The sequence below is a fragment of the Mesoplodon mirus genome, assembly GCF_964341445.2.
Source record: "Mesoplodon mirus genome assembly, chromosome: 12".
Taxonomy (NCBI): domain Eukaryota; kingdom Metazoa; phylum Chordata; class Mammalia; order Artiodactyla; family Ziphiidae; genus Mesoplodon; species Mesoplodon mirus.
The window spans coordinates 84,906,944-84,930,395 of NC_138988.1; the positions used below are offsets into that span (position 1 = coordinate 84,906,944).

The 23,452-nt window shown below is 39.5% G+C and overlaps 4 protein-coding genes across 4 annotated transcripts; 2 read left to right on the forward strand and 2 right to left on the reverse strand.

Moving 5' to 3' along the window:
- Positions 1-332: 332 nt before the first annotated feature.
- On the reverse strand, positions 333-9,973 carry LOC309813870 (histone H2B type 1-N). The gene is made up of 2 exons (XM_082639045.1): positions 9,501-9,973; positions 333-3,203 (listed from the first exon to the last, which is right to left on the reverse strand). Exon 1 carries the CDS (start codon positions 9,902-9,904, stop codon positions 9,524-9,526), a length of 381 nt encoding a protein of 126 aa, XP_082495171.1. The 5' UTR covers positions 9,905-9,973; the 3' UTR covers positions 333-3,203; positions 9,501-9,523.
- A 255-nt stretch (positions 9,974-10,228) lies between these two features.
- On the forward strand, positions 10,229-10,621 carry LOC309813435 (histone H2A type 1-D; the record flags this gene model as incomplete). The annotated part of the gene is made up of 1 exon (XM_082638298.1): positions 10,229-10,621. The coding sequence occupies one exon, from the start codon at positions 10,229-10,231 to the stop codon at positions 10,619-10,621; it is 393 nt and encodes a 130-aa protein (XP_082494424.1).
- Positions 10,622-15,046: 4,425 nt separating this feature from the next.
- On the forward strand, positions 15,047-15,358 carry LOC309813653 (histone H4; the record flags this gene model as incomplete). The annotated part of the gene is made up of 1 exon (XM_082638715.1): positions 15,047-15,358. The coding sequence occupies one exon, from the start codon at positions 15,047-15,049 to the stop codon at positions 15,356-15,358; it is 312 nt and encodes a 103-aa protein (XP_082494841.1).
- A 7,360-nt stretch (positions 15,359-22,718) lies between these two features.
- H4C11 (H4 clustered histone 11) lies at positions 22,719-23,048 on the reverse strand (the record flags this gene model as incomplete). Its single annotated transcript, XM_082639097.1, has 1 exon — positions 22,719-23,048. The coding sequence occupies exon 1, from the start codon at positions 23,028-23,030 to the stop codon at positions 22,719-22,721; it is 312 nt and encodes a 103-aa protein (XP_082495223.1). The 5' UTR covers positions 23,031-23,048.
- Positions 23,049-23,452: the final 404 nt, after the last annotated feature.

The window sequence follows — 23,452 nt, forward strand, 5'->3', positions numbered from 1 at the left end:
GGGAAGCTCACTTTGTGGTGGAACGTTTATTAAATTATACTTATTTTTATTTCTCATATTATTTAATAATTATTTTGTTGAAAGAAAAAAAATCTGTGTTAATGTCTTTTTCATAGTAACTTTTATTTGTGCACCTCACCTGGGTCCCAAGAACACACTTGGAAGCAGGGTACATCATCTCATAAAATCCTTCTAAGAAAACTGGGGCCTTATTATTATCTCCATTTTACAGGTAATCAGAAGAATCACAGTGTTAGGCTGCACCCTGTAGGCCTGCAAGTCCTGTAATTGCCCAGCCTCGAGACCAAAGAAAATGCCTGGAGACAGCAACAGAGACATCAATGGTTTATTGAACAGGGGATCTTACATGTCTGAAGCAAAGTTCTAGAGTGACTCCCCACTCCGTACCAACAGCAGACAGGACATGGCAGCAGTCTTCATGGTGGGGGTTGGGTGGGGGGTGTACCAGTGTACCAATTATAGGGGGAGCTGATGTCAGGTGGGCTCATCAGTTACCGCGGAAGCCAGCAGAGGAGGACATCCCTCACCGTCCCTTTGGTTAACAACCATCAAGGGGGCAGATATTTCCCTTTAATAACTCAGCATGCTAGAGCCGTTTTGTTCTAAGAATCAGAAAAATTTCTGGTTGGAGCAGGGGCAAGCACTTAAGCAGATACTGATAAGCTCTATGATTAAGAGGAAAGGTCAGTCCTGTGAGTAGGGTGAGGTGAAGCAGGGACTGTTCGATCAGGGGATGTACAGAGAGCAAGAGAACAGCCATCTTGTGTGCCCTGATCATGCACACAGGCTCACTGAAGTAGTATCCAAGATAACCAGCTAACAAGCATTGGGCAGAACTTCAGTCACAAAAGGTTTTCCAGGGCCTATGTTCCTTCCACCTGTTTAGGCTGCTTTGGAGTAGGTTCTTTATTAATCCAGATTAACAGAATGACCTTCCTTTGGTGCTCTATTTGGTTTTGCTATTTTCAGCATTTTATTCCCGTTCATGTATTTCTCTTGCTTATCTCCAGTACATCTGGAAGTTCTTCATTTCGTTTGCTCTAATATTTTGTCATTTGAGGGATTATTGAATGTCAGAGTTTACGTCATGGCTCTTCACTCAAGGATCTGCCCTTAAGCAGTAAACTGTACGGCACTTACATCTTGCTTTTGGCATATAGGGGAAAAAAATCACAGTAGTTATTGGCTTTCATTTATTAAGTGTGCATTATCTTTGGATACTGTGCATTATCTAATTTATTTTTCCAATCTAATGAGGTAAGTGCTAGTGGTATCTTTGGTCTACAGCTAAAGAGACAGAGGATTGGGATTGTAACATTATAGTAACATATTGGCTGTTTTATTAGTTTGCTAAAGCTGTCATAATAAGGTACCTCAGTCTGGGTGGCTGAAAAAACAGAAATTTGTTTTCTCACTGTTCTGGAGTCTAGAAGTCTGAGATCAAGGTGCCAGCAGGGCTGTTTACTTCTGAGGGCTGTGAGGGAAGGATGGGTTCTAGGCCTCTCTCCTTAGCCTGTAGACGGCCATCTTTCCCCCTCTATCTTCACATGTGTTCCCTCTGTACTTGTCTATGTCCAAATCTCCTCTTCTTAAAAGGACACTAGTCATATTGGAGTAGGACTTACCCACTTTCCAAGGACCTCATTTTAATTTAATTACCTCTTTAAAGACTCTATCCCTAAATATGGTTACATTCTGAGGGTTTAGCGAGACGGGGGGAGGCGGATAAAATTCTCCCCATAATAGCTGCCTTCCTTTAAATAGAACAGCCAATAGGAATCAGGGGTGTATGACTACCTTCCCCGGACTAGGCCTAGTTTTGGTTCTTTGGAATGAGGAGGACAAAAGAAACTAAGAATAAGGATAGGTTAATATTTAAATGTCTACTTTAAAAATAACTACATTGTATCTACTGCAAATAATTAAACAGCATTCAGGTCTCATCCACAGTGATACTTTAGCCTCTCACTTGGGCAAACCTGGCTTGCTGAGCCTCTGGGAGAATGAGTATAAAGGGTCTTCCCAGGGGGGGCTGCTGCTTCAGGGAGAGGCCTCTTCTTGTCTATTTCATTACTGCTTTCAAGGCAGAAATAATGGTCAGATAAGAGATATAACAACAACTCCATGTCTCACGTGGCGCAATTTCAGTGGGCAGGTTTCTCTCTGCTCCTTGGTGGCACATATTTCCAACAATTGAAATACAGTGTGTCTGTAAAGCATTGTGTGAGTATAAGTTGCAATTTTCAAACACTGTCTTCTGGAAAAGTTACAGACGGAGTTTAGTTTGTCTTAATTTCAGTACTATAACCAACAGGCAGACTTTGCTATACATGCTTGTTTCCCACAGGAAAGGCAAAAGTTGTTAATTGTACGATGATGATAGGGTAGAGCTATAGGACCCTCCAAAGAGAATTTGACCAGTATTCTCCAAGGAAAAAAAAAAAAATTGACTTTTTTTTTCCTGTTCTTGGGAACAAGAGGGAGAAACTTTTTTTTTTTTCAAATAAAGAATGGCATCTTTTTCACTATTAAGACAGATATGAATGAGTCATCTCCATTTGTTTTGAAAGAATTTAGTTTGATGATAACAAAAGACTACAAAATCTATCATTTGTACACTGATGGCCACTACCAGGAGGCTTATAAACTGATTCTGTCATTGATCCTCTAGCTATTTAGAGAAAATACTCCCCTTCTCCGTGCATCAGTTTGTTCATCTAGAAAATAGGTATGGAATGAGAGTGGTCTTAAAGTTCTATTGCAGGCTATCATCTTCCTACATAGGATGGACTGAGGTCCAGGACACTGGAGCAGCAGGGCACGGTGCAGATTAATGGTATATATTCCTCTATATTTCTTAACTCCATCATGGTTTGTGGTTTGTAGAGGTCTATGTTCCATGGTGTGGCCACTGTGAAAATTTAACACTAGGCTTGAAGTAAGCAATAACTACAGTCTGATGTAGCCTAAGGAGATAAGCATCCCACCTTAAGAAGTCAGGATGTTGTTCAGGGATTTCCCTCCGCCAAGATTTTGGTTCCAACAAAAATATATCAGAGGACTGTCAGGATGGCAGAAGCGGAGAATCCATAGTAGATGTCATTCTGAGTACTCTGATGAGGTTAATTGTTCTGATGACTTCAAAAGGATCCCTTCTCAAGCACGAAGTGATGAATGTAGCTCTGGAAAACAAGGCATAAGCGAAAGTTCAAGGAAAAAAAGATGTGACTGAAGAGATGGTAGCTTTGATAAAAATGTCCTTGACAGTGAGGTAAAGGTGTTTGAATGTTAAGCTCTTTGGTGTGGACACTGCAAAAAAATGGAGCCAGAATGAAATGTCTAAACTTCCAGAGATTTGACTCAAATATAACCTATACTTTTTAAGGTATATCCTATTACCATTTACTGATAAGGTATTGCAGTTAATCTCTGTGTGTTTAAATTTTGGGCTTCACAGACACTTCATAAAAGTTATTGATTTCTTCAAATTTATAAACCTGATTTCTTGAACCAACAATACAGTGTTTAGTCTCTTCCTCTAGTCCTGTGACTAGTATTTATTTACATTCAATTTACCATCTCACTTCTTTGATCATGAACAACTAACCCACTATGGCAACTGATGTGCTAACTTGAGCATCGTTAGCAAGAACTTGAGTTATCACTGGACCAGAGGGTATGCCTGCAGTGACCCATATCAATTTTACACAACTGCATTTTAAAGATTTTAAGGATTGGAAGTCCTAGAGTAATTTATGGGTTGACATTTAAAACAACATTTTAACAAATACTATACCTTGATCCTATGTCCAGTAATAGTAGACTAGGCAACTCAGATAAACCCTGATGCTTAGAACAACTAGAAAACATCCGATTGGAGGGTCAGGCAGCTAGCAAGAAAATGAATTACAGAGCCAAGAATCAGGAAAAGAAGAAAGCCCAGGGTACTAGGCAGCTAGAAAATAAGAAAGGAAGAAAATCTCCATATACTATTGTGGAATGATCTTCAGGATATATATTTTAAAGGAAAAAAAAAACAGAAACAAAAAAAAACCCAAGGTAGAGAAAATTATGTGTAAGATGTTACTGTTTATCTAGTAGAGGGGTACTGGGACTTCCCTGGTGTCCTAGTGGTAAAGAATCTGCCTTCTAATGCAGAGGAAGCTGGTTCCATCCCTGGTCAAGGACCTAAAGATCCCACATGCCAAGGGGCAACTAAGCTGGCTCGCCACAACTACTGAGCTCGCACGCTTCAACTAGAGAGCCCGCGTGCCGCACACTACAGAGCCCACGTGCTCTGGAACCCGCGCCGCAACTACAGAGCCCACACACCCTGGAGGCTGTGAGCCACAACTAGAGAGAGAAAACCTGCACGCCACAACTAGAGAGAAGCCTGCACGCCGCAATGAAAGATCCCGCATGCCTCAGCGAAGATCCTGCATGCCACAACTAAAACCCAAGGCGGCCAAATAAATAAATAAATATAAAAAAATATAATAAAGGGGAACTAAGAATACACAAATGTATGCTTATAATTAACAAACAAATAATGGGAAGTTAAATCACAACATTAAAAATTGTTACTTATAAGATGAGAGAGGCTATAGGCTAAAGGAGAAAGACCTCTTTGAGCATACCTTGATTTGACCTTGGAACTATGTTAAAATATTTTATGTAAGGATAAGGTTAAATTTTAAAAAGCCAAATCCCTAAACATAACAGCAAAATGAAGCAAATGGATCTGTGTATTCAGATGGTAGCATAAGTACACAGGAAATTATTTCCAACTAATTTGAAAAACAGTAAATCAAACAGTCTTAGTGTGACATAATTTATTAAGGCAGCAGTTCTCAAAGTTTTCGACCCATGCACGTTTTAAAAGTATTGAGGACCCAAAGAATTTGTGTTTCTGTAGGTTACTACTATTGATATTTACCTTATTAGAAGTTAAAACTGAAAGAATATTTGTTTTATTAATTCATTTAAAAATGACAATAAGCCCTTTTCAACATACATATTTTATGAAGATAGTTATATTTTTCAAAATTAAAAAATTAGTAAGAAGATTAGCATTGTTCTATATTTTGCAAGTATCCTTTAAATAAGTTTCAGGATAATTGTGAAAGTAATTTTAGCTTCACAGACCCATTAAAAGGATCTCGGGGACCCCCAGGGGTCCCCAGACCACATTTTGAGAATCACTGCCTTTAAGACAAAGAGAAAGCTAACATTTTATTTATTTATTTAGTAAGCACATTGTTGGTGGTAGTGTTGGGGATGGCTGTGGCAGAAGCTGGGACACAGGACAATTTGAGAATGCCTTGGGAATTAGTGTTTGGATTGATTTCCAACAATGGCAATCATTAAAATGCAATTTGCTCTGCTGAAATTTTATTGAACAAAGCATCAGCGAGTTTCTCAGGGAGCTCTTTTTTGAGACTTGATCCTACAGCATTGCAGGAGGTGGAGTTTCCCCTAATATAAGAACAACAGAACCTTAAGACTGTAAAGCCAGGCACTTTCTGGAGAAGAAGATGCTCGTCTCAGTGACATAGGGCACAAAGACTTTGGAAAAGATGAATAGTGCGACACACCAGGTAAACTTCTTATTCAGCTCATCATAGTATTTGTTCCAATTGCTTATTATCATGGATTCATGGCTTTTTATATGCTGAATCTATTCCAGTAAACAACTACAACTGTTCTGTTTGTTTAGTTTTAATTCTCAAGTTAGCACTATTTACACCGTGGGGATTCTTTCAGGCTTTCTTGGCACTCTCCTCATAACTGTCTTTACTGTTACTCCAAACATGGGAGCTCATCCTTGCTTTCAGTTAGCATGGTGTTCTAGACCCTTCAGAATTTCCCTTGTCTCAAAACTTGTAATCAGTTCCTCTTTAAGGAATTTAGTTTCTTGAATAGAGGTGGAAATCTCCATACCAGGGTTTATGTTAGACTGTTTTGCATGATGCACCTGGCTGCATCAGATGACTTTGAGAACACGATGATGACAGACTAAAAACCCTGTTTTTAAAGGCTAAGTGCCTGTTACTCTTTTCACAGAAAGTCCTTTATCTTGTCTCCAAATAAATTATTTTTTCAATCACTCACTTTTCTTCTTGAGCTGATAGCTTCACTCTTCTTTGCCATATAAAACATCACCTCACCAAGGTTCATTTACTAGAGTTTGGGCTGCCTATCTAAACAATGTGTTTAAAAAACAGTGCTATTAAAAATTTTATAAAACATACAATGGACTTTTATCCAGGTATATATTTCTAAGATACACATAATACATTAGTAAGTTTAATATTTCACTTTGAGCTTTTGGAAGAATTAATATAGTCCACAGCTCATAAACATGAGGATGCTCTTACTATGTTTTCTTTTTGCAATGCATTGTCCCAAATGATTCTCCCAGTCATTATCATCTGTACACCAGTTATTTTAAAAGCAAATGAAATTTTAATTTTTCCAACACTTTCCACTTTCTGATTATTCTATTAATTCCATTAAATATAATAAAAATATAATAGAAATTAAAACTTTACATACATGTATGCATGTATAAAGTGTATCCTGGTTAATGGAATCTATAGCTAAAAATCTCAAACGTTTGGCTCTATGCTCTCCATCTCACTGCTGTTCCGTACCAAGAGCCTAAAATAATCAGACACTAGACAGTCAGTGCTTTTATATTTTTTGTCACCCTCTTGGAGTAAGAGTGTTGGAAAAATTAAAATATAACATATTTTAGTAATGTGTGTATAAATAAAACATATTTTATGTGTATATTATATGTATATGCATAAATATATGTACATATACATACATGCACACACTCATATTATGGTATAATTATTTTAATTGCAGAAAGCATTGAATTTCAATTTCTTAAGATTTTTGGTCACATACAGCTATTTGGCCAAATACAAATACATTAAAACATACAGAGTTATCTTAATATATCACTAGTTTATTTTCAAGATATCAGTTTAAAATGTTGGGGAAGGAGTAAATTAAAACGAAGCTACAATCAAATTAATACAATCAAATTAATATCAAGAATTATTTTTTAGGGGCTTCCCTGGTGTCGCAGTGATTATCCGCCTGCCAATTCAGGGCACAGGGGGTCGAGCCCTGGTCCGGGAAGATCCCACACGCTGCGGAGCAACTAATTCCATGCACCACAACTACTGAGCCTGCGCTCTAGAGCCTGCGAGCCACAACTACTGAGCCCGCGTAACACAACTACTGAGGCCCGCGCGCCTAGAGCCATGCTCCGTAGCAGGAGAGGCCACCGCAGTGATAGGACGGTGCACCGCAGCAAGGTGTGGCCCACTCTGGCCGCAACTAGAGAAAGAACGCGCGCAGCAACAAAGACCCAAAACAGCCAAAAATAAATAAATACAATGAGCATCTGAGGTAGTATTTGTTCGTCTCATTCCACACATGAGGAAAATAAGGCAAAAAATAAAATTAAATTAACTTAGCAATGTTATGCACATAAAATTTCTTTAAAAAATTACTTTTTAAAAGTCCAATGTTACATTTATACAATGTCACATATCAAATTTGAGTGGGATATTTTTATACAATTCATATTCTCAAAACACTGTTCCACAGAACCAACTAGTAAAAGACACTGATATATTTGAGCAATATTTTAGGTGCAACTCCAGTCACATCACATATACATATTCCTAGTACTAAATGAGGTGTAACTTTATAGTTTTCTTTTTTTTTTTCTTGGACATGTGCAAGGACTTTAGAAAGTTATCATCATTGAACATTTATCATTTTATGCATGAATGGGCCATGCCTACACTCTCAATTTTATATCCTGTATTATTTTCACAATTAAAGCAGACACGATATAAAAAGTCACTTTTAAGAATTAAAACATTAAAAAACCCCTAATTTATAAATGGATATTTTTCTTCATTCTAAGCACATGAGGAAATCCTCTGGGAAATATTTTGTCTCTATGTTTTATTATAACCTACATTAAAATGATTCTTTTTAATATGCCTAATATAAAGAGTCAGAAATTTGAAATTATAAATCACCTAGAAAAAATAATATAATACACTTTGCAAAGATGTAGGTCATACTTATTAATTCTGAACGTAAGCCCTTAAGCAAAGATTCAAAGTAGTTTCCCCATCGCAAGACTTTAGTCCTTAAGAGACTTTTCATGGCTAGTCACTCATTTGTCTTGGCATACTGCAAATTAAACATATTAGGTCACCTATGTATTTTCACATGCAATATGAACAAATGGTAATTTTTGCATCAAGTGATCACTTTGTAGAATAACATACTTTTTTGGGGAAGCATTTCCATGCTGATTCCCTGTAAAGACTAAAATAGCTTTAAATATGCCATTCATTCCTAAGGGCCTAAAATGAAGAGATGGATTTTGGTTTCCTGAACTGAGGATAGGGGAACAGCCCTTCTCTATTTTTAAAAAATTTATTCCAATGAATAGAGAAAAGTAAATGCAAGTGACATGCAAAAAGAAAGAAAACATGGAGAGGATCCTCACAGTAAAGGCAGGAGTAGGACCTAATCCCTCCCATACAGAGGAATTTCACTCAGAGAAATTAGGGAGTGCAGAAAATGGCAGAGTTCTTCCAACAAAGCCGCGTGGCCCAGAAATCTCCCAATCGGGATAGACTCACGAGGGACACCGTTGGTAAACTTCAAACTGCGCGCCCAGCGTCTGGATTGGCTATCGATAAACGTGACACCTGGTTGATGTGTGCGATAATTTGAATTGGATTCTCACTTCTATTTGTTTTTCTTCTGCCTTTCTAAATTAATATTTGGCAAACCCAAACCCAGGGAAAGGGGAGGAGAGCCAGCACCCCTCCCCAAAGAAAACATAAGTGAATAAAACGATTTGTACCTTTCTTACTGTGTGCCAAGCAATTCATTAGTCAGGTATGTAAACGTTAAAATTAAAGATGGAGCGCTCAAGCCATTGTTAGCAAAATCTTTTGCCGAGTTCAAACTTAAAGGCGAGCGGATTTTCCTTTGGGACAAAGTGCATTTTGCCTTCTTCACTACGTTTGTCTGATAATGAACCTCACCCTTTTCGACATAAAAACATATAAAAATGTCTCGAGCATTGCTGCAGCACCACCTATATTGTAGTGGAAGTAATTTCTAACAAGATGAAAATGAAACGCGAACAGAAGGAAGACCAAATGAAGACAGAAAAGATGACCATCTGCAAACCAAAGAGAAGCCTCAGAATAAACTACCCCTGCTGACAGCACATCTTGGCCCTCTAGCTTCCAGAACTGCAAGAAAATAAATGTTTTTTAAAGACAAAAAAAAAAAAAAAAGGAATCGCGGAACTTGTTATACTTTAAACCAAATAAGAAACACCTGCTGCATAAAGTGAGTGCCACTTCTCTTCAGAAGATTGAGTGGCTCTGAAAAGAGCCTTTGGGGTGTGGGCCTAGCCTTACCGCTCGCTCCGCTGCGGCCTGGCTCATTTGGAGCTGGTGTACTTGGTGACGGCCTTGGTGCCCTCGGACACGGCGTGCTTGGCCAGCTCGCCGGGCAGCAGCAGGCGTACGGCCGTCTGGATCTCCCTGGAGGTGATGGTCGAGCGCTTGTTGTAATGAGCCAGGCGCGACGCCTCGCCCGCGATGCGCTCGAAGATGTCGTTAACGAACGAGTTCATGATACCCATGGCCTTGGACGAGATGCCGGTGTCCGGGTGGACCTGCTTCAGCACTTTGTACACGTACACGGAGTAGCTCTCCTTGCGGCTGCGCTTGCGCTTCTTGCCGTCCTTCTTCTGAGCCTTGGTCACCGCCTTCTTGGAGCCCTTCTTCGGGGCCGGAGCAGACTTCGAGGGTTCAGGCATGGTGCGGAGTTAACTGCCAGGCAGTTTAAAAAATAACAGGAAGAATGAGAACCAGGCTGAGTCCTCTTCCTTCACAGCTTCTTAAACAAAGGAGGTAGTGAGTAAAGTCGAGCGTCTGATTGGTGGTGAATCCTGGAAACGGCACGTTACAGTGTTGTCCAATCAAAATAAGTGTATTTCAAACTCCGATTTCATTGGGTTAAGTAAAACTAGTTTTAGCCAATGGTACACCTTCATTTGCGCGCCCAGTGAAAACTATAAGTAGGGTAGCTCTCGCTGTATCTATTCAGACCTAACTCTTATTGGTGGGCTTTTACTTTCATTATGTCTGGACGTGGCAAGCAAGGAGGCAAGGCTCGCGCCAAGGCTAAGACTCGCTCCTCGCGGGCCGGGCTCCAGTTCCCCGTGGGCCGAGTGCACCGCCTGCTCCGCAAGGGCAACTACTCCGAGCGGGTCGGGGCGGGCGCGCCGGTGTACCTGGCGGCGGTGCTGGAGTACCTGACGGCCGAGATCCTGGAGCTGGCGGGCAACGCGGCCCGCGACAACAAGAAGACGCGCATCATCCCGCGCCACCTGCAGCTGGCCATCCGCAACGACGAGGAGCTCAACAAGCTGCTGGGTAAAGTCACCATCGCTCAGGGCGGCGTCCTGCCCAACATCCAGGCTGTACTGCTGCCCAAGAAGACCGAGAGCCACCACAAGGCCAAGGGCAAGTAGAAGTCCGTCGTTCTTTGCAACTCAAATCTTTCCAAACCAAAAGGCTCTTTTCAGAGCCACCCACCTTATCAATAAAAGGAGCTGTGCTTTCAAAGTCACATTGTTTTGGAAAGCAAGATGCTGTTGAATATTAATCCTATAACAAAGTTTGGCTAAGTCATTTACATCTAGGTTATTTTCCCCAAAGTACCTTAAATGCCTCCCCAAATGCAAAACATTTGCTTACATAATTTAGGTTAAACTTATGAGCAAAATTAACATCCCTGTGATTCCTCTACAGGGGCAAATGTCCATCTGAGACAAAAAATTTAGCACCATACGACTTTGGCCTACCTTCCCTTCTAATTCAATTCAGTCTTACTGCCCACCACACACCCTCCTAAATGGGAATAGAGTAGTAATCCAGACAGGTAAATTACTTGTTTAAAAGTAACTTCAGGCAGAGAATACATTTCATAATGGACTGTTAACATCAGTGATGGTGAAGTAAAGGTGGTATGAAACTGCATTAGGAAGAGGGTGTGCCTTAACAAATAGGAAAGGTCGACATTGTAAATCACTTACCAGGTTCTTATAGTCCTAGGCCTGTCAATGATTTTTGCTTCCCCTTTCCCCCACCATCATCGCTCTCACCTCTCAGATCACCAAGTCACCCTAGCTAGAGAGGGCCTTCAATTCCTCTCCACATCAGCTCATGTGTAGTTTTCCTTATGAATACATTGTAATGAAAATGAATTTCTATGGCAGTCCTAGTCCATTGGAATAGGTTTTCTGAGTCTCCTGAAATATTTGTTTTACACACACACACACACACACACACACACACACACACAGACCCCCTGCGGTGGAAGCGCCTAGTTCTAACCACTGGACTGCCAGGGAATTCCCAGTATATCCTATATTTAAATCTGAACCGCAATCACATGTAAATAATATTCCTTGGAATAAAAGTGACCTCAGCAATCACAAACAGGATGTAAATGTTACCTTTTTTCCCTTTTCTTTTTGGCTTCATTATTTGATGTTGGAAGACCCGAATCCTGATTTCAGTGAATCTAATTATTCAATTTTTCCCTCTTAAAAACTTATCTGCGGGACTTCCCAGGTGATCCAGTGGTAAAGAATCCGCCTTCCAATTCAGGGGGCGCAGGTTCGATCCCGGGTCAGGGAACTAAGATCCCACATGCCACATGCTGCTGGACAACTAAGCCTGCAACTAGAGAGAGAAAACTGGCACGCCACAACTAGAGAGAAGCCCGCGCACTGCAACGAAAGATCTCGAGCACCACAACTAAGACCCAACGCAGCCAAAAAATAAAAATAAATAAATAAATAAAATAAATTTAAAAAAGAAAGTCATCTGCATTACTTGCGTTTGTATATTTTAAACAACTATATCTCAGAAGTAGAACTGTCAAGTAGAGTAAGTGATACAGCTTCAAGGAAGGCCTATGAGTTCTTTAAATTTTTAATAATAAAATATGCTGTTGTTATCATTATTGACATTGATCATGCAATTACTAACACTTGCTTCATTGCATCATTATATTCCCCATGGCAAGAACCACCACATTGTTAAAATAATGCCTTTACAATTATTGATGTGGTTTTGATTGATAAAATCAATGAAACTATAATCAAATAGTTGATAAATGAATATAAATTTTTGTTTTAAATAAAATAAAATATTCAAGTGTGACATGTCATTGCTTATAATTCCACGTGTTAACTGAGTTTTTTAAATTAATGGACTATTAACCCAATTTCATTGGATAAGGCACTTACTGTTCTTTACTATCTACATAGTCAGAAAAAAAGTAAAACTTGTATTTAAAAATGGAGATAACAAAACCTTCCAAAAATCTTGCCAAAATAATTTAGATATTTCTAATTTCAATTAGATCCTGAAGAACTTTTTAGGACTCCATAGTTTATACTGTAAAGTTGTTTTCATAAGAGGTACAGTTCAATTTTAGTAGCACAAGATTTATGAAAGTATTATTTAAACTTTATTCCTGGAGTTGGTCTTCCCATTAATTTCCCTTTCTGCAGACTCTGGACTACCATGAAAGAACTTAACAGTATCTTCCCATATTAGATTTGTTGTATATTGTCGGGGAGCAAGGATTTTCCTCTACCCTTCTAAGGTTCTTTTAGCTGGTCTAATCATCAAATTGACATGAGATAGATTAACAGGAGAAAGTCGAATTTAATTCATACATACAGAAACCCCACATACATGAGAAGTTCAAAAACAGAAAGGTAAAATGAGGTATATATGCCATCCTGAGCTAAGGAATGGCTTAGTGCCTTCCAAGCACAGGAGGATAATTCACATGGGCAATAAGAGGGAAATCAAATATTGGGTAATTAGTTTGCCCTGCCATGCAGCTGGCTCACTTAGATAAAATTTTTCTCCGATAATAATTTTCATAGTGGGAAAGACCCCCCAATTCAAATCCTTCTAAGTAGTTAAGGCAGGGGCAGAAATTTATCTTGAGATTGCAGGATCTCAATTGCCTTTACCTCAAAATAATCAATGTGCAAATGTGGAACATTTGGGGGAGCTCTTTCTGAACACTTTTGGTATCTTATCCATTAGTGTACAAATTCCCTTAGAGTGGAGACTGGGTTTTATTCATATTTGCATATCCCCAGACCCTATTTCAATGACAAGCCCATAAAATATAGTCAAAAAATTCTGTTACTTTTATAATAATAAAAATCCTTATAAACTAAATAAGTGATATAAATAAAGGCAAAAAAGAAGTTGAAAGTTAAACAAGGATGAGATCACATGGAGGAAACTGTAGGGATTTTCAAATGAATAACTTCAAAGTAGCTAAACTGGAGGAAGGAGCCTAAAGATCAGAGGGGTCCAATGAGCAAAGACAAGTTGTAAAGAGTTACACTGCCTTTTCACTTCGTGATATTAATTTATCTGTAAAAAAATTGATCTGCATGACCTTATTAATTTGGTGTACCTCCTACTTCCTTCTCCATTCTAGCAACAGTCTCACATTTAAATAAATGCTACTGATGTTAATGACTATTAATTACCTGGTGGAATAATGAAGACACTGAGTGATTTTGGGGACCAGTAACTTGGAAGAAGGCAGGGACACTGGACAAGGGGCAGACATTAAGTACAGAGGATTAGGGAGCCTTCAACAATACGAATCTCTGAGGCTCCCAAACAATGCCTTTCCCCTAAGGTTGTTTTTTGTGGTTTTTATAAATTTCTCCTCTTCCAGACCTTTATCGATGCTTACTATTTCAATTGTTTATATGAAAACATTAGTTTCACTGGTTCAGTGGCTGACACCTTCCTGTAATTAAAAAAAAAAACAAAAACAGACTAACAAGAGAAAAACAAAGTTTAATACAGTGTACTTCTCATGTATACATGGAATAAACAGAGGGGAACTGAGTAAAACTCCCAGAAGTGGCCCGAACCGCCACTTTAAATATCATCTTCAGCTAAAGACAAAAGACATGGGTGTGTGTGTGTGGGGGGGGGGGGTTGTAGGACGTGACCCGGAAGAGCACAGTAAACAAGGGGAGGCCGATTAAATCCTGCACCTTCTCCATTGGTAAGTTTCTTGTGAGTTATCTTTCTTTTCCTGGCGCATTGAGTGCGATACCCTTACAAATGGAGATTTCTCATGTAAATGTAAATTTCCCTTAAAAAGGGGTAAATCCTATTTTGTTTTTAGAGCTTCTCCTGTATCTGCTTTTTCTCAGAAACAATCCGCTCAAAATAATCCTTATGCTAAAGGATATTTGGGAGTGGCGTATTCTGCTCTCCTTCATTAGAAATGTCAGTATAGTATAAACCCAAGTAGAGTGAAGAAGTAAATTTTTCTTAAATGGAAAAAAATAATTTATTAAAAAAAACACCGGCTGGTAGGGAGTTGGTTAAAACTGTATTAAAGAGTATTCATAAGAATAACAAGCATACATAAAAAATGTATTTTATCTTTAAATAAGGGAAATTGGTTAAAATGTAATCAAAGAGGTTCCAAAATGCCATTTGCGGCATTGCATACATTTTCTTTGAAAGAATATGTGCTTTTATCTGTTCACCAAAATATTGATACGAAATTAGCTACCAGCAATGATCTATGTGTGGTGAGATGAGTTTTGCCCTTTTCCACAATATTTATGTTTTGCGTTCGCATTCAAAAGCAATTGTTAAAGCCTTAAACACGGTAACAAAATAGTTACCACCGTGTGAAACACAATACAAAGGAACAAAAAAGGCTTTTTTTTTTCCCCTTTGGTCAAATTCCCCTCCCCGCTCCCGGGGCGGGACTTCCCGCTACATTTCTTCAGGTTCTCAGTTCGGTCCGCCAACGGACGTATAAAAGCCTGCATCTGGGAGGCCTGGAAGTTAACCTTTGTTAAGCCTCTAGGTTAATCAGCATGTCTGGTCGCGGCAAAGGCGGTAAGGGCCTTGGAAAAGGGGGCGCCAAGCGTCATCGCAAAGTTCTGCGCGATAACATCCAGGGCATCACGAAGCCCGCTATTCGGCGTCTGGCCCGGCGTGGAGGTGTGAAGCGCATTTCTGGTCTTATCTACGAGGAGACTCGCGGGGTGCTAAAAGTGTTTCTGGAAAACGTAATCCGGGACGCTGTCACCTACACAGAGCACGCCAAGCGCAAGACTGTTACCGCCATGGACGTGGTCTACGCGCTCAAGCGCCAGGGACGCACCCTTTACGGCTTCGGCGGCTGAGTGTTCGCGCTCTTTGTTCAACAAAAGGCCCTTTTCAGGGCCCGCATCTTTTCATCTGAGGAGCTGTGATGCTGGTTTGTTTTGAGCTTGCTTTTTCACGCTTCACATTCTCTACACCCTTGGCTCTTCGCTTTTCTCCTTACCCTTAACTGTTTAGGAGCACAACTTACACGCTTTACTGTGAAAGTTCCTTTGCTCGAGCACAGAAAGCTTAGATGGTCATAAGCTGGAAGTAAACGGGTCACCCAAATACATATGACTTGAGAATTTTACCAGAGTGGCATTTCTCTTTGTAGATGGAGTGCAAGCGAATGTTTAGAAAGGGATGGAAGAGAAGTGCACCTGGCTCCTCACTAATTCGTAGCATGTTTAGTATACATAAGGCCTTAACGATTCGATCACAATAACCTAGCTCCATGTGTCCTCTGCTCAAGAAACAAACCCGTGGCTGTTAAATAGGCTTTAACACTCCAGTATGGAAGGCTGATAAAGGACAGGCTCACTGTAATATCTCAGAATAGTTGGTGAGGGTGGGATGTGATTAAAAGGCATTTCAACTAAATTATAAAAGAAACAAGGTCGCATTACAGAAATGTTCTCTACGGTGAAAAAAATACAGGGCAGCCCTCTAAGCTAGGAGAACTAAGTAAAATAAGATCCTTGGCAGAATTTTTCCTAACACATTAGGAAATCCAGACCTAACCTCAAAGGAGGCCTTAGTATCTTCCCACAGGTCTTAGAAGCTATAGGAAAAAACCCAAAGCCAAAGGTGAAAGCTTGACTAATGCAGAGACACAGACTAAAGGACAATTGCCCACATGTACAAAAAATGAGAAAACAATGACCAGATTTACATATTTTATAGCTGAAGTTAAAAATTCCCTTGCCTCACCAGTAGTTAATATTCATAATGTCAAGCGCTAAATACGCATCTAGCCAGTCTCCCAACTCAGGAATGTTTTCTCTTTGAAATACAATCAAGGAAGATAACAATCTCTGTTCCGTAAAGAGACAGGCCTAACTTCCCTTACCACAAGATTCCATATTGCTAAGCCTACATAATGTTTGAATGGGTTGTACCCATTTAGCTGTATAAAAGAGATTTCTCTCTTTGCTTTGCCAATCCCTTTAGCAAATTGCCTGTGACGTGCTTCACATTCTGGTTTAATGCTTATGCAATAGTAAAACTTTTCTGTTCCTACTCCCTTTTTGGAGAGCTTTTCTGAATTGGGAGATTTTGCTTTTAATTATATTTCCCCAACATTTTCTGAGGGTCTATTACTATTTGTGGCTTTCCATTGATTTCTCGAATAATTTTGACAAAAGTCTCTCAGTTCTTTAAAAAAGAAAAAAAAAAAAACCCAACAATCAAAAAAAAAAAAAGAAAAGAAAAGAAAAGAAATCCCTAAGCATTCTGTGCATAGTTTAAATGCTATCTTATACCCAATATTTTAGTATTTGGCTGTAGAAATCTCTTATTACATTCATAGCCTGATTTCTTTTTGATCTTACTTTTTCTAAATCCAGACCCCCAAATTTTGAATAATGAAGCCATTAAGGTATTATCTATTTATATCTAAATTATTTTTGTAGCTGTGACCACTAGGCCACACGTAAGGTTTGTTCTCTCATTTATATTTGTAATGAAGCATATACAGTTGTGAGAATTGTTCTCTATATATTGTGCAATATTTGAAAAAAGAGGGCAAATCAAAAGAAGAAACTATACATCCCTAAGTTAACCAGATAAAATGTTATTGATATAAATGTTTAACTGTTATACTTTTTAAGTTGGGTAGACCATAATTATATGCATATAAAAGACACAAAAAACTGCCAACAGATTTTGTTCCTAGGTATAAATACCTTCTCATTTGGTGACAATAATAGCAAATACTTTATGGCATATATCAAAGGGCACTCGGAGGTATGTCAATGTCCTCACTATTCATAATACATACCTAAATTGGGGATTCTATCCTACTCCATACTGATAATGTTCATTAATATAATACATTGACCAGACGTTTTCTCTCTTATCATCAACAGATAGTTGCTGGTTTTCCATACAGTTATCTCTAAAGGCCTCTGCTACAAAACAGATCTGAAATTGAGTTTTCCAGAAGAAACTTCAAAAGAACTTTAATAAATAACTGTACCTGATACTGTCAGGCTTTACCACAGGTCTGATTTAAGATTTTGTAAGCCATATTAGAAGCAGGCTGCTTAACCCAAGATCAACAAAGCAATGATTAATCACTTTTTTTTTTGGCCACATGGTGTGAGGGGATTTTAGTTCCCCCACCAGGGATCTAACCTGTGACTCCTTCAGTGGAAGTGTGGAGGCCTAACCACTGGACAGCCAGGGAATTCCCAAGAATTAATCACTTTGGACTGAATGAACTGATTTGATTGTGGCTAAAGGTCCTTTACTAAAACCTTTTTATACTTTCAGTTGCTATATTTTTCAAGCTGACTCCTCAAATTTTAGAAAAATATTCCATTAAAATAACTTTTGATAAACAGTAATACTTAACAATGACTTTTGAAAATATAAAATATAGATTGATTGGCCCTGTCTACAAAACAGTACAGAAGAGTGATTGGATTTTATATAAAATCCTTTTTCATAGGAATGTGGTTATTAATATAGGCTTAGAACTAACCACTCATCTAAAACAAGTAAGCCTTCATCCTTTTTTCACAACTATGTCATATTAATAAAAAACAGACCAAGTTAAACAAAAGATAAAAATTTAAATACTCTATTATAAAATACCTATCTAAAGGTATGAACATACTTAATCAAATTCTTGGCTTCCTAAATATTATGAAATATGTATTTCTTATACTATTTGCAGAGATTTAATTCTGCTACAGAGAAACAAATGTGATGGATGAAACTCATAAGATGCACTAAATACTGTATAGATAAGTAGTTAGAAAGTAGAGCACATGTGTGTTAAGTATAAGGAGAAAGGACCAGGAGATCTGCACGATCCTTGAAGCACTAGTTATACCTGATACACCTGGACACTAAATATGCCTGGGATACATGAGGCACTAAATATTCCTGATACACAAAATATATTTGGGATATGAGGTATCCTTTCTGGCCCCCATGCGTCCTTTGCCCAAGATAACACAAATAAAACCCATGGCTATTTGGCAGGCAAATTGGTGAGCAACAGATGTGGCCAGGGGTAATGATCTCTCTTTGATAGATACTGACCAGGGTCTATCTGTGGACCTTCTTGCCCAAACCTGGACTCTGGGCTTCATAACCAAACCATCAGTAAGGAAGGTTGATGCAGCAGAAAGATACCTGAACATTGTGTAACCCATGATTCAGCTACTGTGGCCCATCTCCTTGAAACCTTATTTTAAGTCTTAACTTACCTCACATCTTTCCCCTTGTCTCTGGTTATGTGTTTAAATTGATTTAAAAAATCATGCATACCCAACATTTTGATTTAATTTGAGTCTTTTTATGCCATGGGAGAGCTTGCCTGGTAGTGTGTTTGGAGGCTACCAGGGCATCAAGGTACCTTCCCACAGGACAGTGGGGAGTCAAATGTGGAAGTAGGAAAAATATTAAGGAAACTGAAGCCAGTAACCTAGGGGAGAGAAGACGGTCCTCAAGCCAGGGTGGTAGCATAGTGGTACAGAGAATTGATGTTTCCATATATATTTTGAAGGCAAAATCAAGAGGATTTCTAGAAGAATTGAATAGACAAGAATGAAGTAATTATCAACTAAATGGGGGGAGTGTTTTAATGAAAGATTAGGAGGGGGGAATACCAAGTATTCTATTTTGGACATGTTAACTTTAAGATGTCAAACATCCATGTGAAGAAAAAATATAGGGAACTGTGGGGAATTCTCTGGCTGTCCAGTGGTTCAGACTCGGTGCTTTCACTGCTGAGGCCTGGGTTCAATCTCTAGTGGGGGAACTAAGGTACTGCAATCCACTCGCCCCCCACCCCCACACACACAAAAAAAAAAGAAAGAAAAGAAAAGAAAAGAAAAAGAGAAAGAAATTGGGTATATGTCTGTCTGGATTATAGGAGAGAAGCCTGGGTTGGCAATATAAAATTGGAAGTCATTACTGTACAGATGGTATTGAAAGTCTGAACTTGGTGAGATCTTCAAGCGAGTGAGTACAGAAAAAGTAGTAAAAACTTAGCCCTGTATCACCCAACATTAAGGGTCTGGGGAGAAGAGATGAGCTAGCAATAGATACAGAGCATCTGGTAAGAGAGACCCAAGTGAAGAAAGTATATCAAAGAGAAATTGTAGGGTCAATTATGTCAGTGTTTCCAATAGTTCAAATAAAATGAAGACTAATAATTGGCCATTGGATGTAGAAAAATGATTGTGTATTAGTTTATTTTCTGTCTTTCCCTAGTAAAAAGAGACTTTTTTTTCCTTGCTGTATCACCAGTGCCAAGTACAATGCCTGAAGCACAGCAGTCATTAGTAATATTAATGAATAAATGAATTAATTAACTAACATTCCTGATGCTATCGACTGAGAGCTTTACTGTATACTCACTAAGTTAGAGTCCTGAACAAGCAATGAAACTGTGTTAAGTAATACATGCTGATTCTCAGGGTATTTAGTCACGATACTTTTTTCTATTTGTTAAGGTTTTATTGTAGACTATGTTGTGCTTTTTGTTTTTTGGTCTGCATTGGGTCTTTGTCGCTGCGTGTGGGGTTTCTTCAGTTGCGGCAAGCGGGGGAGCGGGGGCTACTCTCTGTTGTAGTACGTGGGCCTCCCATTGCGGCGCCTCCTGTTGTGGAATATGGGTTCCAGGCGCGTGGGCCTCAGTAGTTGCAGCATGCGGGTTCAGCAGTTGCAGCACGTGGGCCCTAGAGTGTGCGGGCTTCAGTAGTTGTGGTGCACGGGCTCAGTGGTTGTGGCTCTCGGGCTCCAGATTGCAGGGTCAGCAGCTGTGGCACACGGGCTTTGCCACTCTCCAGTATGTGGGATCCTCCCCGACCAGGGATGGAACTCATGTCCCCTGCATTGGCAGGCAGATCACCAACTACTGCACTACCAGGGAACTCCTATGGTTTCTTTTCTAAGGGTAGTTTTCCCAGTACAGCTGGAAAGGAAAGCCAAGAAGTTGTCCATGGTTTCTGATGTCTCGATTCTATAACCGCTGAACCTAGCAGATATTTATAGCAAGAACTTTTTATGCAACAAACTTTAATCCATTAACCACAGATAAAATAAGCCCATGAATTTTGAACTAAATCCTCTCTTGGGAGAAAGGTAAGGACTTGAATTCCTGGAAAGGCCCTCTCATTGCAACAAAGGATGATTGATCCTTTGTCCCTTAATTTGGGTCTGAGCTTTGGGTCTGAGAGTTCCACAGCCTTTGAGAGCATTCTCTTAAAGTTGAAATTGATGAAAAGATGGTATTAAAACACTGAGATTTCCCCTTAGATCTGAAAAGGCCTGTGGGACCAGTAGAAGTGGGAAGTGCTAATGAGTTGTATTTGAGGTGACCCAATCCTACAGATTCTGATTAACTGGTCTAGGGAAAGACCAGTTATTATTTAAACAAACAACTTTTTCATAGTAATTCTTATGTGCCTTCACATAAGAGACAGATCTTTTGTCCACATGATGTCTGGGTTTCTCTTTGGCAGTTAAATTCTATGGCTATTCAGAAAAATGAGATGAGGTTGATAGAAAGTGAGAAAGAGAAATACAAATATCACAGCAAACCTATCCAGTTATGCTGTGATCATCCTCAGAAGGCTAAGGAAGGCTCCTCCTGCCTTTTATTTACCACCCAGAATGTGAGTACAAACTAACAGGTGTGACACTGTAGGAATAATCAAGATAATATCTCCAAGTGCAAAAACTGGTTCAAAAAACATATTGACTTTAGGGTATTTCCCATGGCCCCATAACAGACTAGAGAATCTCAGCTGGAATGTGGTTGTGCTGCAGTTAGGGATGAGGCATAAATGAGTAATAACTGCTTCACTTTGCACTTACTATTTGTCAGGCACTGGTACTTAAGCACTTTTCATTTATCAACTCATTAATCCTCAAAACAGTCCTTTGAGCGAGGTATCAATATCATTATCACACAGTTGTATAAATGGAGAAACTAAGGCCCAGAAAAGATGTGTAACTTAACCCGTTCTCACCACAAGAGAATGGTGGTATAGGTTTAATCCCAAGCCATCTGCTTCTAATGATTATGCTTAAACGTTTCATCATCTTGCATCCCTTTGGTAGTAAAGTCACAAACAGGACATTTACATCTCCTAAAATATTTATTTTTATCTTTTACATCCTAAACAGAGATTATTTTTTATGTCCAAAATATATGTGGGTCTGCTTAGCGGTGCCAAATCGGACGATTTTTCACAAGTTGAAAACAAGTACATTTTTCATTAACATGCTTACATTAGTGACAAAAGAATTAAGAAAAAATATGTCTAAATAAAACATGTGCTCTCCATACGTGGACCAGGAATTTTGTACTTTTGCTTTATCTGAATCCATTACTATAACTGTCCCTCCCCAGTTCTTGTCACCAGTGACATTCACCATTTCACCAAATACATAAATTAAGACTTAATGAGCACTAATTATGAGCCTCGCCTTTTAAAATCAACCAAAAAACCCTTTACTCACTTGACTCTATGAGTGGACTAATTTAAGTTTAAAATGTTCTCCCTATCCTTTGTGGTAAATAAGTGATCCTGACTATCCCTCCAGGCACATAGAACATGCCTGCGAGCTTGATTTGACAAGATAGTTATTACCTTTAGAGGGGCGGAGATGTCACTAACTAACCTTAAAGACGAATTCTTTTTCTATAAAACACTTTCCCAGTTTGGGATCTGAATACACTTTTTCCAGGTTACACTGCCAGACTCCAGATTGTGTGTGACTTCTTGCCAGTGGTACAGTGTATTAACTGATACAAAGTTACCCCACTTTTAATAGGTGGTTAAACTATAAAAATTACTTTGTAAAAGAAAAAGTTACATAGTAGCGAACGTAGGCATCTGCAAGAACTTTCCTCAGTACCTCCTTTAGCAAACTACACAACTAAAGACCCCGTACCAATTCAGCGTGAACATATCCTTAGGTAAAGAATTGACTGGATAGCGGTCCTAACGACCCCTGCTGTACCTAGGCAGGATTGGGAACACACGCGTCCCAGAGTAAGCACAAAACAATTTCGCAGACCAAAGTACAATAATTAAATGCTTTTTAACATCTCTAAGCAATGAAAAAATAAGAGAATCACAGCTCTTTACAAGCGAAAAGTAGGAAGCCCTGAAAAGGGCCTTTTGTTAACGGAACAGACACAAAACCGAACAATCAGCCGCCAAAGCCATAAAGGGTGCGTCCCTGGCGCTTGAGCGCGTAGACCACGTCCATGGCGGTGACGGTCTTGCGCTTGGCGTGCTCAGTGTAAGTGACAGCGTCCCGAATCACGTTCTCCAGGAACACCTTCAGCACCCCGCGAGTCTCCTCGTAGATGAGGCCGGATATACGCTTCACGCCACCACGCCGGGCCAAACGCCGAATAGCAGGCTTGGTGATGCCCTGGATGTTATCGCGCAGCACCTTGCGGTGGCGCTTGGCGCCCCCTTTTCCGAGACCCTTCCCGCCTTTCCCACGACCCGACATGAGGAGCACTTAAGAAGCTCAACAAAGCTTAGCTTCCAAGCCTCGCAGATGCAAGCTTTTCTAGTTCGTTGGCGGACCGAACTGAGAACCGGAAGGCGGGAAGTCCCTCCCTAAGGGGGGAGGGGAATTTGACCCCCCAAAAAAAGGAAAAGAGGCCTTCTCTGTTCCTTTGTACTGTTTCACGCTGTGGTAACTTTTTTGTTACCATGTTTTAAGCCTTTAACTGCTTTTGAATGCGAACGCAAAACATTAGTGTTGTGGAAAAGGGCAAAACTCTTTATCTCACCACACAGAGATCACTGCTGGTAGCTGATTTGGTATTTTGTTGAATAGATAAAAGCCCATATTCTTTCAAAGAAAATGTATGCAATGCTGCATATGCCCTTTTAAAACCTCTTTACACTGGTGTATTTAACTCAATT